This window comes from Bufo bufo, chromosome 6 (assembly GCF_905171765.1).
Source record: "Bufo bufo chromosome 6, aBufBuf1.1, whole genome shotgun sequence".
Taxonomy (NCBI): Eukaryota; Metazoa; Chordata; class Amphibia; order Anura; family Bufonidae; genus Bufo; species Bufo bufo.
In genome coordinates, this window is record NC_053394.1 from 133,021,952 (window position 1) to 133,040,301 (window position 18,350).

The 18,350-nt window shown below is 52.0% G+C and overlaps 1 protein-coding gene across 3 annotated transcripts in view; it reads right to left on the reverse strand.

The window, feature by feature from the left end:
• RTEL1 (regulator of telomere elongation helicase 1) overlaps positions 1–18,350 on the reverse strand; it is a 197,303-nt gene that overhangs the window by 112,317 nt on the left and 66,636 nt on the right. For all 3 annotated transcript variants that reach the window (XM_040439096.1, XM_040439095.1, XM_040439097.1), the window contains exons 18-22: positions 7,200–7,240; positions 6,448–6,533; positions 6,287–6,364; positions 4,381–4,458; positions 4,151–4,297 (exon numbers count right to left, since the gene is read on the reverse strand). In XM_040439096.1, the coding sequence (XP_040295030.1) occupies positions 4,151–4,297; positions 4,381–4,458; positions 6,287–6,364; positions 6,448–6,533; positions 7,200–7,240 (430 nt within the window). The remainder of the gene's footprint in view (positions 1–4,150; positions 4,298–4,380; positions 4,459–6,286; positions 6,365–6,447; positions 6,534–7,199; positions 7,241–18,350) is intronic.

Consider the following 18,350-nt stretch of genomic DNA (forward strand, 5'->3'; position numbering starts at 1 on the left):
GCAGTCAAGGGGCGATGCCTCAGAGCCCAAGAAGCGTCCACTGCTCAGCGAGCCGTGACACCTAAGGGCGGAACCCCGCACCGGTGCAGAATGGTACAGCATTTGCAGACCGAATCCATAGTGCAATTGCCACCTCGGAGACCGCCAATCCTTTGCGTGGAACCTCCGGATGACAAAAAAGGGGTTCTGTACGCCGGAAGGGACTGAAGGCTGCCAATAATGACGTAACCCCCTGCCCTAGGGAGTGAAGGAGAGGGACAGTGAAGAAAGGACAATTTCTACATTGATGTGGAAGACAGAGACCACCTTCGGGAGAAAAAGGGAATGGGCCAGAGAATGCCTTATCCTTGTGAAGACCCAGGAAGGGTTCTCTGCAAGAGAGCACCCCCAACTCGAACACCCGTCTAATGGATGTGAGAGCCACAAGAAAAAAACTACCTTCTAGGACAGGAGCAGGAGAGATATCTCCCCAAGGGCTCAAAGGGAAAAGACTGCAACGCTGAGAGAACTATATTCAGATCCCAAGGTGGTAAAGGACGGTACGGAGGAACCATATGTGCCACTCCTTGAAGTAAGGTTACCATGGGCACCAGGGGAAGCCACGCCGTCAACCAAGACCCTAACTGCCGATGTAAGACCGGAACCTAAAAAAAGGTAGTCTCTGAGTGGCAGTGACAAGGGACATCTCCAGAAGGAGAACGAGATCGGCGTACCACGCGCGACGGGGCCAATCTGGAGCTACTAGGATTTGTCGGAATTCCCTCCATCTGATCCTCCGTAGAAACCTGGGTAGGAGAGAAGAAACACGTAAGGACTCCCGCCAAGGAGACATCAGGGCATCCATGTCGTATGTTTCCAGGAATCCCGCTCGGGAGAGAAGGTGGGGAGCTTTCGTATAGATACTGTTAGCACACCCAGACCAATGGAAGGAGTCCCCATGGAAGGAGGGATGTGGAGGGGGCTACAGCCCACCTGGAATGGAAGGCCACTAAAGGAATACCCTGTGCAGATGCAGATGAGGGAAGGTAGTAACATAGGAACTACCAAGGCATGCAGGGTGTCTATGAATCAAGATCCAGAGGAGGAAAGGGACAGGGGAAGAATAGGCTAGGTCCAAGCCCATTTCCCGTAGAGACTGGCGCTATACAGAAGTAGCCAAGGATTTCAGTTGTAGAAGAGTCCATCACCTGACGAAAAAACTGAACAGACAGACCCCAAGTATGTAGTGGTATGCAATACCGCTCCCACAGTAATAGCCAGTGCTCGCCCCGTCAGCGCAAAAAGACTGAGAGGGAGGCCTGAGACTATCCGCAGAAGCCACGTACCCTAATGCCCCAGTTTAAGTAAAGCAACGTTAAAAAAACTCTACCTGGAACAGCGCTGAACAGGAGCTGGCGCCAGGGTAGGGCCACTACCTGAGGGGATGTCCCACTGCAGCGTCCACCAACTCGAGCATTAGCGAAGGGCTGCCCCTGTGGAGAAGAACACGGTGTAGCTGCTACCAGAGCGCCACCATAACCACTTCCCCAGAGAAGGAGGAGTGGTGGATAGAGAATACAGTCAGTGAAGCACTTGACTCGCTGGAACGTACTCACCATATTTGTGCAATGGTGTACGCACTACTACTGATGCGGACAATATCATGACCGACTGGAACAATGAAGAACCATGGAGATGGGAGTCTCTAGGACACAAGTGATGCTAGTAAGCCCCCTGAGAAGACAGAGGAGTTATAATCATGGCCAAAACCAGCACCAAAAGAACACAATGAGAATAGCCACTGTACCACTGGCGGCACTTATATAGCACTATAGTAAGAGTACCGGGCACCGTTGAGTACCGACTGTTGAATTGCCGTGTCTGAAGATATTCAGTTATTCCCCCGCTAGTGGATCACTTGCGAAAGGGAGTAAGGCAAGCAGGAAGCATAGTGATGTGTAACACTCCGGCTATGGGAGGATAGCGCGACAGACGGACCATATCCAATGGTGGTGCAATTACCCTACCTATGGAAGGTGGAATGCGTACGTAGTACTTAAAGAGGACCTTTCACTAGAATAGAAAATCTAAACTAAGTATACAGACATGGAGAGCGGCGCCCAGGGATCCCCCTGCACTTACTATTATCCCTGGGCGCCGCTCCGTCTCCCGGTATAGGCTCCAGTATTTTCATATGTTAGGTTGCACGGCTTTTCAGAGAGTGCCTCCCCCCACCGAATGTTGCACCGGCCGTGTCAGAGACCGGCCGGACTGACTGGGGGCGTTCACCCCGCTGGCCGGGCTGTTGATAGCGCGGGTCGGGCAGAGAAAAAACGCAGGCCGCAGCACCGATGCGGCGCACGGCCGAACGCGCTGCAGTTAACCCCTTCCAGAGTGGCGCGACGGCGCCCACTCCAAGGGGTGTAAATCTGGGAGGTGTCGTGAGCTTTGCGTGGAGCCTCCCCATCTGATCCTCCGTAGAAACCTGGGTAGGAGAGAAGAAACACGTAAGGAGGTAGAACTCCCGCCAAGGAGACATCACGGCATCCATGTCGTATGTTTCCAGGAGTCCCGCTCGGGAGAGAACGTGGGGAGCTTTCGTGTAGATACTGTTAGCACACCCAGACCAGGAGACTCCTCCGCATGACAGTATGACCTGCTGGTCGCCATAGTGAGCGGGGCGGCAAATCACGGCCGGAGCACCGAAGCGGTGCCGGCCAAACGCAGGGTGATTAACCCCCTCAGGAGCGACGCGCCCGGCGTCCGCTCCCGAATGGGTGGAGAAGGGTAGATGCTGCCTTGTAGGGTAGCGGAAGCAGCGCTCCGCTCCCTGCATGTTAATACCGAGTAGCACTAGGGAGAACCAGGTAGGGGATCCTGCTAATTCGCGCCAGTAATGCTATTAACCCCCTATGTCCTCCACTCAAAACATCAACCAAACGGCCTGTGCCAGAGGGGAATACTTTTAGGGGTGCTGGAATGTCTGCAGGTGCTGGACTATGCTGAAGCCCTATCTGTACGCAGACTATTGCCACCACGAGGGAGGGGGGACCAACCCAGAGGGTTAATTACTCACCTAATCCCGTGTACTTACCTCTCTTCTCTTTCCTGCCGCCATCTTCACCCCTCCTCTGGTCCAGCAGGGTCACCCCTTCAGCTACTGGCACCGTAGTTGCAGGATGCTGGAAAAGTGGGGCTTGGATGGGTGACCCCTTGGCTGGCGGGATGCAGGGGAGAGAGGCTGCCCTGGTCCACCTTGTCTTCTGTGGGGGATGCAGCAGTGCGGGTGACCGGCACTGGCGCAACTCGACCCCGGGAGAACAGGGAGGCGAGGCATCCACTGTTTTCCCATCTGAAAAAGAAGGAAAAAAATAAACTAAAATAAAAAAATCTTCAGGAGATCCCTGCAGAGCAGAGAGGTTTTGCCTCCTATTGACACTAGAAAAAATGTAAGCTCTCTCTCCAGGCTGGAGGGGGTATAGCTGCCAGGGGAGGAGCTAACAGCTTTTACTAGTGTCAACGCCTCCTAGAGGACATAGCTATACCCACGGTTCCCATGTCCCCCAATGAATATGGGCGAGAAATTTACACTATTCACCTAGTGCATCTGAGACACTAATACCAGCGTTGTTCATGTCCATAGCCTGCTTATAGGGCGTGCAGGGGTTGTTGTAATAATATGCAGCATATTCGAGAACTGTAAGTAGATGGGGTGGGGATGGAAGGGCTGATACAGATTGTGTGTTGCCTACAATTATAGGCATTTATTTTTCCTTTGCATTAAAGAGGTTTTATCACTTGATCACCATGGGTGCACTTCTCTAGCTATACAGTTCCCCTGCAGTGACCCCTGCAGGAAAAAAGTACAATTACATGCCAGACATTCAAATAAAGGGTCCGACATTCATATGAAGAAATGCAATTTGAAGCTATTAGGCCCCAAAACAAAATCTGTAACAGGACCCTCATACCATGTGTGATTTATAATACTGGTGTCTTCCTATGTGGCAGTAGGGGAATTTTACTCCACAAGGACCAGAATCCGGGTGCGACTGCTACTGTACCGACAGATCTAGTTGCCTTTTTGGAACTGCCCCTTTAAACCTACAGCCCTTCTTTCCTTCAACATTGAAAGATCATGAAAAAAATAAAATAAAATATTAAGGAATACCTTCCCAGTAGAGCCCTGTGTTCGTCTCATCTCATCCAGGAACTGCATCTTTAAAATCACCCTAGGATCCATTCGCGGAGGGAAAGGGAGGCCAGTAATTATCACACCTCTGCCATTGTAGTCTGCAAAATCTAACCCTTCACTAGCCTGGAGAGAAAGAGGCACTATAAAATATGCACAGTACATTTACATGCCAGGTCGTAAGACATTCAAAAACATAAAACACACACCTTGCCCCTACAAACTGCGAAGAAACTGGCACCACTGCTGCTGGGGGCTTGTATTTTCTCGTAAAATGCATCAATTGTCTACAAAAAGAAAATACATATAAACTACCGTATACTCAGTGTCTTTCAGAATATAGCACAATTGCACTGTAATATTAACCAATAGAGCTTGTGCAAACAAAACAAAAAAATAAAATAAAAAATAAAATTACGTTTCCCCCAGGTCTGTGGAGTCTAAACTAGTTTTGTGTGGGGTTAGTCAGTAGAAACGTACCGACTCCAGCTTCAAATTTCACGCAGTTCAGGACACGTCAGTTTAAAGGGTTTGTCCACTTCTCTAATATTGAAGGAGCCATTCCATTGACGTGAATGGAGAGGGAGTAGATGTAATTACACTGCTCACAGCTGCAATGTCGATGGCGAGCAGGTAAGCAGAGAAGATAACACTGCACTCGTACGAGTGATGCGTTCTCTTCAAAGAGATGATCAGCAGGGATGCCGTCAGTCGGTCCCACACGATCTGATACTGAAGACCTATCCTGAGGATAGGTCATCAATATTACAAGAGCGCACAACCCCTTTAAAGGAGAGCCAGCGGGAATTTGCATGCTAATCTGGGTGGTTTTACAGCAAGAGAGTCAGGACACTTCAGAGAAGCCCAGCGGACACTTGCTTGCATGCAATGCACAAGGTATTAAAACAGAGGTGATCGATACACTCATACTAGGCTCCACAGGACCTATGTAGCTCCGTCAGCAGAGTTAGGGCTCATGCACACGACCATATGCATTTTGCGGTCCGCAAAATACGGATCCTTAAAAACACCTACGTGATGTCAGTGCTACCTTCGTATTTTTTTGCGGATCAATTGTAACAATGCCTGTCCTTGTCCGCAAAACGAACAAGAATAGGACATGTTCTATTTTTTGCGTAAAGGATTTGCGGACATAGGGATACGGAATGCACATGGAGTAATTTCAGTTTATTTGTGGCCCCATTGAAATGAATGGTTCCTCTGCATACAGGACGCAAAAAAACAAAACAAAAAACTGAACAGACAAAAAATAAGTTTGCGTGCATGAGCTGTTAGGCTACTCTCACATCTGCGTTTCCTTTCTGGTTTTGAGATCCGGCGGAGGATCTCAAAACCGGAGGAAAACGCATCCGTTTGAATAATACAACCAGCTTGTTCCGTTCAGAACGGATGCAGTTGTATTGTATGGAAAATGAACATGTCGGATCCAGCACCAAAACCACTTTAAGTCATGGGGCGCCGGATCCGTTTTTTAGTGTCCCAAAAATGGATCTGGTACGATTGACTTACATGGTCTTTGATGCCGGATGTTCAGTTTCCTATGCCACATGGGAACACAACAAACCGGAACGGAATGCATTCTTGGCTCTGTTTTGTCCTCATTGACAATGAATGGGGACAAAACTGAAGCGTTTTCCTCCGTCAGACCTTAAAACTGGAAAGGAAAACGCAGATGTGAAAGTAGTCTTACTGTCATTAGGCAATCCATTAATCCAGCTCTTGTTTCCAGCACATTCCAAGTAAACATTGCTTGACGCTCTCTACTCTATCAAGTAACTAAGTTTTTTTTCATTGTGGTCTCATATTGCATCACCCATCTTGATCCACTGATGGCAAATTAAATGAATTTTACAATATATAATAATACTAAAAGAGCACTCAATATCTGTAACTTTACGTGTGATGACATTTTTCTGCTTTTTGCGGCAGCCAAATGCTAACAATGTCACCATTCGGCTTCCAGTCAGATTTCCTTATACAGGACGATGTTTAGAGACATGCTAAATTATGCTAAATTTCATTTCCCAGTGGTAATGAATTATTTTCCCACTGGCTCCAGAATGTCATTATTTAATCATGCTGAATTTGACTCACCTCCGTGAACGAGCCTTTTCCTCTTGGCTCCACAAACATTGGTTTCACGTCTTCAATACGTGAGGTGAGGCCATTTTCCTGCAGGTGAAAAATATAACAAGTCAGCTTGACTCTACATGTGGCATATGCCAAGGACCAACACAACTGTGCGGCACCCTCACCTTCCAGAATTCAATACTTTTATCCATGACTGGGTAAGAAGGGAAAAAGATTAGCAGGCCATGAGGAACCACACGAGCTATGTTACCTGGAAACAGAACACAGAAGTTATGAGAAAAACTAGCCAATACACAAAGTAATCCACCAAGACCAATGAATAAGTCAGGAAGATCACCCCTGCACAAAGAAGAAAGGCCATCCCTATGTGTGGAAAAACAAGGAACAGGTAGGAAGTCCACTCTCTGCACAGATAAAAAGTCCATCCCTTGCACAGGCAGGTCAAGATCAGACACTAAGTCATTTATATACACAGGAAGGTGGGACGAGACAGAAATCCATCCCCTGCACAGGCAGTTGGTGATCAGACAGTAAGCCCATCCATTGCACAGTCAGGTGGGGATTAGACAGGAGTTCCATCCATTGCACATGCAGGTGGGGATTAGACAGTAAACCTATCCATTGCACATGCAGGTGGGGATCAGACAGTATGCCATCCATTGCACAGGCAGTTGGGGATCACACAGTAAGTCGTTTATATACACAGGAAGGTGGGATGAGACAGGAGTTCCATCCCCTGCACAGGCAGTTGGGGACCAGACAGTAAGCCCATCCATTGCACAGGCAGGTGGGTCAGACAAGAAGTCCATCCACCACATTCATAAGTAGAGGGGGATTTGTGCAAGATGTTGACAACAAATATATATGAGCACATAGAAATCTATGCGTAATTATAGAATAAAAATGTAGAAATTACCAATTGTTTTCCCCAAAGATGATAAATAATCAGGCGAAAACCTGTAGCGAAAAATACCATAGATAACACACAGAGGTTGCACAAATAAAATCACGGCAATGGTACTTACTGCAAACTTTACTAAATGTCCCTGCATTATCAAATGTGTCTCAAATTTTTTTGACAGTAATGTTTCCAACAACGACATTGCTATACACTGCGTGCAGAATTATTAGGCAAATGAGTATTTTGACCACATCATCCTCTTTATGCATGTTGTCTTACTCCAAGCTGTATAGGCTCGAAAGCCTACTACCAATTAAGCATATTAGGTGATGTGCATCTCTGTAATGAGAAGGGGTGTGGTCTAATGACATCAACACCCTATATTAGGTGTGCATAATTATTAGGCAACTTCCTTTCCTTTGGCAAAATGGGTCAAAAAGGAGACTTTTGTATTACTTACCAGTAAAGTCTCTTTCTCGCTCTTCCTTGGGGGACACAGGAAACCATGGGTATAGCTCTGCTCCCTAGGAGGCGTGACACTAAGTGAAAGCTGTAAGCCCCTCCTCCATCAGCTATACCCTTCAGCCTGGAGAAGAGACTGCCAGTTGCGTGTCCAAGTAGTGAAAGATAACCACCAACCGGAAAAAAGAACTGTCGAGCCCCAACGGGGGCAACCAAGCCGGAACCACAACTGTAACCCAAATGAAGGGCGGGTGCTGTGTCCCCCAAGGAAGAGCGAGAAAGAGACTTTACTGGTAAGTAATACAAAAGTCTCCTTTTCTCGCCCATATTCCTTGGGGGACACAGGAAACCATGGGACGTTCCAGAGCAGTCCCAGAAGGGAGGGACCAGAACAACTAGACCAACACCAGAGGCATCAATCAACTGCCGCCTGCAACACCAGACGGCCTAAAGCAGCGTCAGCCGACGCATGAGTATGCACCCTGTAGAACTTGGTGAAGGTGTGCAAGGAGGACCAAGTGGCCGCCTTGCAAATCTGCTCCGTAGAAGCCCGATTCCTCTGAGCCCAGGAAGCCCCGACCGCTCTAGTGGAGTGAGCGGTAACACCGAGGGGCGGAACCTTGCCCTTAGCGAGATAAGCCTCAGTAACAGCCATCTTGACAAAACGGGCGATAGCAACTTTGGATGCCGCCATCCCTCTGCGCGACCCCTCCGGAACCACAAAGAGCGAGTCAGTACGCCTGAAAGAGCTGGTTACCTCCAGGTAAACCTTGAGCGCCCTGACAACGTCCAGGCGATGAAGCTTCCTCTCCCGCGGGTGGGAAGGGGAAGGACACAAAGAGGGGAGAACGATGTCCTCGTTCAGCTGAAAGGCGGAGACCACCTTAGGAAGGAAGGAAGGGACCGGACGAAGAACTACCTTGTCCTGGTGGAACACTAGGAAAGGTTCCAGATAGGAGAGTGCAGCCAATTCGGACACCCTCCGAAGAGAGGTGACGGCTACAAGGAAAATAACCTTGCAGGACAGAAGTCGCAAGGAAACCGTCCGCAGAGGCTCGAAAGGAGAAGCCTGGAGCGCTGAGAGAACCAGGTTCAGGTCCCAGGGCGGTACCGGAGGGCGGTACGGGGGAACCGCGTGAGCCACGCCCTGAAGGAAGGTCTTGACAGGACCAAGGGGGGCCAGTGGGCGCTGAAACAAAATGGACAGCGCAGACACCTGACCCTTCAAAGAACTAAGGCCCAGACCTTGGGCAAGTCCGCTCTGCAGGAAGGACAAAACGGTGGGGAGAGAAAAGCGGAGCGGAGGAATCCCCAGATCGGCACAGAACCCCAAATAGGTCCCCAGGTCCTATAATAGATCCTAGAAGAGGACGGCTTACGGGCGCGGATCATGGTGCGGACGACGTCCGCAGAAAAACCCCTACGTGTCAGGACGGTGGTCTCAACAACCACGCCGTCAAACGTAGGGACCTTAAACGCGGGTGGAAGATTGGTCCCTGAGAGAGAAGATCTTCCCTGGCGGGCAGCGGCCAGGGCGCGTCTGCCAGGAGCAGCATGAGGTCGGCATACCAAGACCGGCGGGGCCAGTCCGGAGCGACCAGAATCACCGAGACGCCTTCCGCCGCGATCTTCCGAAGGACCTTGGGCAGGAGTGGGATGGGAGGGAATATGTATGGACGCGCGAAGCCTCGCCAAGGAAGAACGAGGGCGTCGGCTCCGCAGGCTCCCGGATCCCTGGCCCTGGACAGATAGACGGGGACCTTGTGATTGAATTTGGAGGCCATGAGGTCCACGTCCGGTATGCCCCAACGCAGGCAAATGGCCTCGAACACCTCCGGGTGAAGAGACCACTCGCCGGGGTCGACGGTGGTGCGACTGAGGAAGTCCGCCGCCCAATTGTCCACCCCTGGAATAAAAATTGCAGATAGGGCCGGGACGTGGGCTTCCGCCCAACGGAGAATGCTGGTGACCTCCCGCATTGCTGCAGCGCTGCGAGTGCCCCCCTGGTGGTTTATGTACGCCACGGCCGTGGCGTTGTCCGATTGCACACGAACTGGATGACCCTTCAGCAGATGAGTCCAGTGTCGCAGAGACAGAAGGGCCGCTCTCAGCTCCAGGACATTGATCGAGAGTTTGGACTCCGATGGAGACCAAATGCCCTGGACGGATCGGGGAGGAAACACGCCTCCCCAGCCCAAGAGACTGGCATCGGTTGTAACCACCAACCAGTTGAGCGGCAGAAAGGACCTGCCCAGAAGAGGGGACTGCAACCACCAGCGGAGAGATGACCGCACCGGAGGCGATAGATGGAAGGGATGATCCAGAGACTCCGGCGATTTGTCCCAGGAGGAGAGGATCGCCCGTTGGAGAGGGCGGGAGTGAAACTGCGCAAATGGGATCGCCTCGAAGCAGGCAACCATCTGCCCCAAGACCCGCATGCAGAAGCGGAAGGACGGTCGACGGTGGAGAAGGAGACCCCGAATCGCCCGACGGAGGATCAGTCGTTTTTCCGAGGGAAGACGTACCTCCGCCGCTCCCGTGTCTAAAAGCATTCCCAGGAAGACCAGTTGTCTGGCGGGAGAAAGGGAGGACTTGGGGAAGTTGATGACCCAACCGAATCTCGCCAGAGTCTCTAGAGTGAGATCCACGCTGGCAACCGCTTGGGAAAGGGACGGAGCCTTGATGAGGATATCGTCCAAGTACGGTAGCAGAAAAACACCCCTGGAACGGAGTAAGGCCAAAACCGGGGCCAGGACCTTGGTGAACACCCGGGGGGCTGTTGCCAGCCCAAAGGGAAGGGCGACAAACTGGAAGTGGAGGTCCCCCACGGCGAATCGGAGGAAGCGATGGTGACACAGGGCTACCGGAACATGGAGGTAGGCATCCTGTATGTCGATGGAAGACATGAAATCTCCCTGCTCCAGGGAAGCCACCGCGGAACGGAGGGACTCCATCCGAAACCGTCGAAGGAGGAGAAAACGGTTGAGCTTTTTGAGGTCCAAAATGGGCCGCACCGAACCTCCCTTCTTGGGAACTACAAAGAGGTTCGAATAGAACCCTTGGAACCTTTCCTCTAGAGGAACGGGGGTAATCACCCCCCTGTCCAGTAAGGCTTGAACAGCCGCGGAGAACGCAGCCGCGCTTTTCGGGTCCCGCGGGGGGCGGGAGCGAAAGAACCGATCTGGAGGGAAGGACGCAAATTCGATTTTGTATCCTGAGGACACAATTTCGAGAGCCCAGGCGTCGGAGACGTGAGCCATCCAGATGTCCCTGAAAAGGAGGAGCCGGCCCCCCACCCGGGTGGGTGGGGGCGCGCCTTCAGGCAGAGGACTGCTTTGCTGCGGGTGTGCGGGCAGCCTGCGGCCTGCGCCAGGAGGGCTGCGCCCGAAAAAACGGCTTCCTACGCTTATCCTGGGGAGGGGCCGAAGCGGCAGCTGCGGGGGGAGCCCCAGAGGCCCTGCGGGAGGACCGAAAACGAGACGCACCAGGGCGTCTGCGGGGGGCGCCCCTGGCTTGGGGTTGAGGAAGATGGGTGCTTTTTACCACCCGTGGCCTCCGAAATAAGCTCGTCTAGGCGGACCCCGAAAAGGCGGGAACCCGCAAACGGTAGCCCCGCCAAGGAACGTTTGGAGGCAGCGTCCGCTTTCCAAACCTTCAGCCAGAGCTCCCTCCTGACGGAAACCGCCAGGGCGGAGGAGCGTGCAATAAGGGCTCCCGCATCAAGGGAGGCCTCACAAACAAAATTCCCGGCCCGAATAATAAGCTGGGCCAAGGAACGTAGGTCCTGGATGGGGACGTCCGAGTCCAACTCCTGTTCCAGCTGCGCACCCCAAGCAGAGATTGCTTTACCTGCCCAAGCAGAGGCAAAAACCGGTCTGAGAGCAGAACCGGAGGCAGCAAAAATGCCCTTGGAAAGGGTCTCCATGCGACGGTCCTCCGCTGACTGAAGAGAGGACCCGTCGGGAACAGGGATGGCCGTGTTCTTTGACAGACGGGCCACAGGGGGGTCCACCTTGGGTGGGGACGACCAGGTGGCCACGACATCGGCTGGAAAAGGATAGCAAATGTCCAGCTTCTTGGGATTGACAAAACGGGCGTCCGGGCGAGCCCAAGCCTTAGACACCACGGAGGAGAAATCAGAGTGGATTGGAAAGACTTTTGAGGCCTGCCTGGGTCTGATAAAGGAGACGCTAGCTGCGTCAGAGCTAGGGGGGTCATCTTGCACCTTAAAGGTGTCACGAATATCCGAGATGAGTTGACCCATCGCTGAGGCTAGCTTGGACGGCAGGGCCGAGTCCATTTCCAAATCTGAAACCGCCAATTCACCTTCAGAGAGCGAATCCTTTGGAGAGGAGAGGCTCGTCTGAGTGCGCACGCGTGGCGGGGAGAGGGAGGCATCCGAGGAGGAGGCTCGCTCTACTCTAAGACGCTTCTGAGAGTGCCTAGCTCGGGAGGGGTCACTAAGAAGGGGTGAACCCGCTGCAGCGGCAGAAGCGGTGGACCCGGAGGGCGCGACAGTAAGAGTGGCGTCCTGCGGGGTAGGCGGCCTGTCTATTAGGAAGGGGAGGCTGGAGCAGCCACTCTCACCATACGCTGTCTTCGCCCTCAATCCATCCAGCAGGGTCGCCCCTTCAGCTACTGGCACCGCAGTGGCAGGAAGCCGGGGGAGGGACTTGGCGTGCGGGCGACCCTTGAGCTGGCGGGACGCAGGGGAGCGAGGCTGCCCTGGTCCACCTTGTCTTCTGTGGGGGAGGCGGCAGTGCGGAATTACCGGCACTGGCGCAACTCAACCACGGGAGAAACAGAGGGGTCTAATGCGCCTCTGTTGTCCCTGTAAGTAGAAAAGAATCGAATTAAAACAACAAAAAACGCAAAAATAAAAATTATAGGAAAACAACCGTGCATAAGCAGGGGGTGTCTTGCCTCCTTGGACACTAAGCAAAAACTGGCAGTCTCTTCTCCAGGCTGAAGGGTATAGCTGATGGAGGAGGGGCTTACAGCTTTCACTTAGTGTCACGCCTCCTAGGGAGCAGAGCTATACCCATGGTTTCCTGTGTCCCCCAAGGAATATGGGCGAGAAAGAAGGACTTGACAGGCTCAGAAAAGTCAAAAATAGTGAGATATCTTGCAGAGGGATGCAGCACTCTTAAAATTGCAAAGCTTCTGAAGCGTGATCATCGAACAATCAAGCGTTTCATTCAAAATAGTCAACAGGGTCGCAAGAAGCGTGTGGAAAAACCAAGGCGCAAAATAACTGCCCATGAACTGAGAAAAGTCAAGCGTGCAGCTGCCAAGATGCCACTTGCCACCAGTTTGGCCATATTTCAGAGCTGCAACATCACTGGAGTGCCCAAAAGCACAAGGTGTGCAATACTCAGAGACATGGCAAAGGTAAGAAAGGCTGAAAGACGACCACCACTGAACAAGACACACAAGCTGAAACGTCAAGACTGGGCCAAGAAATATCTCAAGACTGATTTTTCTAAGGTTTTATGGACTGATGAAATGAGAGTGAGTCTTGATGGGCCAGATGGATGGGCCCGTGGCTGGATTGGTAAAGGGCAGAGAGCTCCAGTCCGACTCAGACGCCAGCAAGGTGGAGGTGGAGTACTGGTTTGGGCTGGTATCATCAAAGATGAGCTTGTGGGGCCTTTTCGGGTTGAGGATGGAGTCAAGCTCAACTCCCAGTTTCTGGAAGACACCTTCTTTAAGCAGTGGTACAGGAAGAAGTCTGCATCCTTCAAGAAAAACGAGATTTTTGTATAACTTACCAGTAAAATCTCTTTCTCGCTCTTTCCTTGGGGGACACAGAAGACCTTGGGTATAGCTCATCTCCATAGGAGGCGTGACACTAAGTGAAAGCTGTTAAGCCCCTCCTCCACAGCTATACCCTCAGCCTGGAGAGAGAGACAGCCAGTTGCGTGTCCAAGCAGTGAGAAAAGGCAAAGTCCAACAAGGAACCAACAAGCCAACTACCCAACGGGTAACACAAACTCGGAAACCGTGTAGAGAAAAACAATGAATGGGTGGGTGCTGTGTCCCCCAAGGAAAGAGCGAGAAAGAGATTTTACTGGTAAGTTATACAAAAATCTCGTTTTCTCGCCCAGTTTCCTTGGGGGACACAGAAGACCTTGGGACGTTCAAAAGCAGTCCAAAAGGGGAGGGACCACAGCTCCAAGGCGAAGCACCCGAAGGCATCAAGGAACCGCCGCCTGCAGACCCAGGCGGACCAAGGCAGCATACGCCTAAGCCAGAGTATGCACCCTGTAGAACTCTGTAAAGCGTGCAAGGAAGACCTGTGGCTGCCCTGCTCAAATGCATGGCCGAAGCCCAATGCCTCCGGCCCAGGAGGCACCGATCGCTCTGGTGAAATGAACGGTGACAGCAAAGGCAGAATCCTGCCCTCGTTGCGGTAACCTCAGCAATAGCCAATCTGATAAAGCGGAGGAGAACCACCCTGGAGTCCGTCAACTCTAAGCGCGGACCTCCAGGAACCCAAGAGACCGAACGTCGACAAGAGCCGGAGATCTCCAAGTAAAACCGGCAAGGCCCAAACAACGTCCAAATCGGTGAAGTGTTGAAGCGAAAGGCAAACACCACCTTCAGAAGGAAGGAACGGGATGTAGAACAGCCCTGTCCTGGGAAAAGACATAAGGCTCAGAACAAAAAGGGGCCATTCAGGCACCCGTCAGAGACAAGACTGATACGGAAACACAACCGTACAGGACAGACGGGGTAGAGAGAACTTCTGTAACGGCTCCAAGGACAAGATTGGAGCACCGAGAGCTCAGTATGTAGTTCCCCGGGCGATACCGAAGGACAGTACAGAGGAACCAAAGAGCCATTTCGAGTAAGAAGGTCTTGACAGGCCCAGAGGGCCGGGGAACGCTGGAAGAGGAAGAACAGCGCTGACACTTGACACTTCAAGCAAAGGAATCCCAGTCCCAGGCCGGACTGGAAAAAAGACAGAACCATGGGGAGAGAAAAGGTCAGAGTGGGGAATGCACAGCTTCCCACAGAACCCCAGACAAAAGAACCATAAGTCTTACGACAGATCCTGGACGAAATACAGCCAGGAGCGGACAGTAGCGAACCCGCTGGAGTCGCCTGGCAAGCGGGCGAAAACCCAATGTAATCAGGCGCAGACTAGTAACACGGGCAGAAGTCGACCAAACTGGTCCCGTTGGCCCCCGAGCAACGTTGTCCCGTATCCACCCTAGTGGGGGACCAGAAGGACAGACGGAAAGGAACCAAAGGGCCCGCCCAGCATCCGCCAGATGCCAGGACAAGACAGGCTAAAGTCCATGCTGATGTAGCCATGTTCTACAGTCCCGGTGTGGGAGATCAAAGGACAATCTGGACCGAAAGGCAGTCCCCCCAAGTTACCGAGAAGATAAGTCTACAGCAGGACCATTGTCTTAGAATGGACCACGCAATCTGCACTCAGCGGGAGGACAGAACGCGGTAGACTCGGTAAATAGGCACAGCTAATACAGCCAGTGTGAACAAGGGAGACAGTACGAGGCCAAAAGGAACACCGGAACCATCCACATGAACAACCATGCTCTTCCCAGAGGGGAGGACAGTGAAGGAACAGCCTCTGAAGTCTGGCGGGACAGAAGCCACATCGAAGTGATCTGTACCGAGCGGGAGCCAAACAGAGCCGGCGATATAAGGTAGTCGAAACAGAGGCCGGCATAACACCCTCCAACCGAACGGAGGAGTGGGCAACAGGGAAGCCATAGGACAGCTCAAAAGCAGAACCCTGCTACACTGTGAGATGCCCGGTTCACCGCCTCGCAGAAGGCAAATACCCTGAAGAACCCAAGGTGGAGGTCCTCTGGACCTGGGTAATCGAGCACCCAAGAGAATTTGGGTGACCTTCCCGAGAAAAGCGGCCCGCACCTGGTAGCAGATCAGACTGAAGCGTAGAGGCGCCAAGAGGAAGGACTCATACCACACTACATCCGAAGAGGAGGAAATTGCAGCAGGCAAGGGAACCGCAGTCCTGCCAGAGCCAACGAAGAATTCGAGGGGCGCTCCAGACAACAGCACTCTCGACCATGTGACCACTAGCGCAGGGAAGCAATACCGCGGAAGGACGAATGGGCACGCATCTAGGAACCACGAACACTCCCTGGGATGAAGGGCCAACTAAATGAATGAGTACCACCCAGCTCCGTGCAGCAGAGAGCAAGTAGAGCCCGTCCGGGTCCAGGTGAGGCATACGTACGAGCAGCCCGTAAGCAGTGAGAAGGCCAACCCACCTACAGGAGGAGAAGGCATAAACGGCCCAAACAACGCACAAGAACGTCCGCTCACTGCAAAAAGGTTAATTCAGCGAAAAAGGGGGGCTCGCCACAGAGTGCCACAGCATGTACGGAATTGCAAAGTGCAACCTGAAAGGGAGTTATGCACAAGCCTAGTATAGCATGCGATGGAACGCAAGCAGTCCGCCCCGAAAGGGGGGAAATTGTATCTGGCAAACTGCAGTCGGCAAGAGTGCAAAGGCCGGTCCCAAAAGGGAGTGATGCCTAAGGCCGTACCTACTTCAGAGAAGCAGGACATACCCTATAATCCAGCAGGAACGCAGGAGGTCCCCTAGTGTTTTAAAATTGTTTTTATTGTTTTTACAACATAAAGATCATACAATTATTGATATGCCCTAAGAGGGCGCCAATGAGGAAAATACAGTAAATACCGTACAATCAGGCTGGTAACAGTCAAATTATAAAAAATTATAAGATTTAAAGTAATAAAGGAAAAGGGGGAGGGAGGAAGGAAGGTCGGAGGGAGAGAAGGAGGGGGTAATGGCACCATTTCTGATGCAAAATGCTCTTTCTAGGATACAGATAATTAGTTGGACACTATCAAACGTGTTCACGAACAATATATTTAAAGTTATCACTTCGTAAATCCCCTAAAATCTTTCCAAGGTCTCCAAATTGCCTCAAATCTGTGTGGTGTTCGGGCCTCCCAGTGTGCCATCTGTTCAAGGCGAAACAATTGGTCACATCTTTGAATCCAATGTTTTAGTGGGGGTGTCTCCACTTTTTTCCAGTATACAGCAATGAGTAATCTGGCTGCTGCCAATAAAATTTGACCCAGTTTTTGTGTGTAGGAGGTCCCCTAGTGAAAGGGGAACATGCACAGGGTTATCCTAGCATTAAGTGAGTGTGCAATAATACACCCAACACTGACTTAGCGAGAGTGCTACTACTCTGCCAATGAAGGGGGACATGTACAAGTCCAGCACAGCCATACAAGGACAGCCGTGAATCTCATGAGCGTGCCAAATTCTGCCCATGGAACGAGGGGTGGTCACGCACAAGGCCAGCACCGTATCCAATGGGAGTGCAAGCGTTCCACCCATGTTAGAGGGCCATGCTCATGGCCAGCAAGGTATCCGGTGAGAGTGTAGCATGCCGCCCAGAAAAAAAGGGGGGGGTAATGCACATGGCCAGCATCTCATCCAGGGAGAGTGCGTGCACCCGCCATGTATGGGAGTCATACACATGGTCAGCAACGTACTGGTGAGAGACAAACACAGTCAGTGAGAATGTGTGTATGTCACCTGAGGAAGGAAGGCATGCCCATGGCAGGCAGCGAAACCAGCGAGAGTGCGTACACCGCCCACGGAAGAGGGGTCATGCATAAGGCCGACAGCAGATCCAGCGAGAGTGCAAGCACCCCTCCATGTATGGGGTACATACACATGGCCAGCAACGTACCTGCGAGAAAACAACCACAGACAGAGGGATGTATGTATGCTGCCTGAATCATGCCTATGGCCGGCAGCGAAACCAGTGAGAGTGCAGCATAGTAATATAGTACATAAGTTCATCATAGCACATCAGATAGAGTGCAGCGTTCCGCCTATGGAAGGGGGTCGTGCACATAGCCAGTACCGAATCCGGTGAGAGTGCAGTATTCCGCCTAAAAAGGGGGGTCATGCACACGATCGGCAACAGATCCAGTGAGAGTGTAGCGTTCCGCCTAAAGAAGGGGGTCACGCACATGGCCGGCAGTGAATCCAGTGAGAGTGCAGCGTTCCGCCTAGAGAAGGGGGTCACGCACATGGCCGGCAGCAAATCCATAGAGAGTGCAGCATTCCGCCTATGGAAGGGGGTCATGCACATGGCCAGCACCGTATCCGGTGAAGGTGCAGCATTCCGCCTAAAAGGGGGTCATGCACATGGCCAGCCGGCAGCCAGGGAGAGTGCAGTATCCCGCCTAGGAGGGGGGGGGATGCACATGGCAGGCACCATAACTGGAGAGATGATGAATGCTGCCTACGGAAGGGCCGCATGCACTTGGCCAGCGCCGTATCCTGGAAGAGGACAGGAAAAACCGCCTAAAAGGGGAAATGCCCTAGCACCGACGCAGGTTGGGAGCGCAACACTATGCCGCCTGTGGAAAGAGGGCATGCAGACATGCAGCACTACTGATGAGGCTGCAGCGTCCTGCGCAATCCAATAGAAATCTGTTATTATTTCTTTTTTTTTTTTTTTTTATATATATACATATATATATATTTTTATTAAAAACACAGCCTCACTGAGGCTAAAGGGGGCCACCATATAGGGGCACAGATAGTCAGGAAAAAGGGGGGCCAGCCATACAGGCCCATTGGGAGCCGGCCTGTACCCAAAAGGGTTAACATGGATCCGACCTGGAGGGCGGCACTGCGATCCCCTGGGGGCG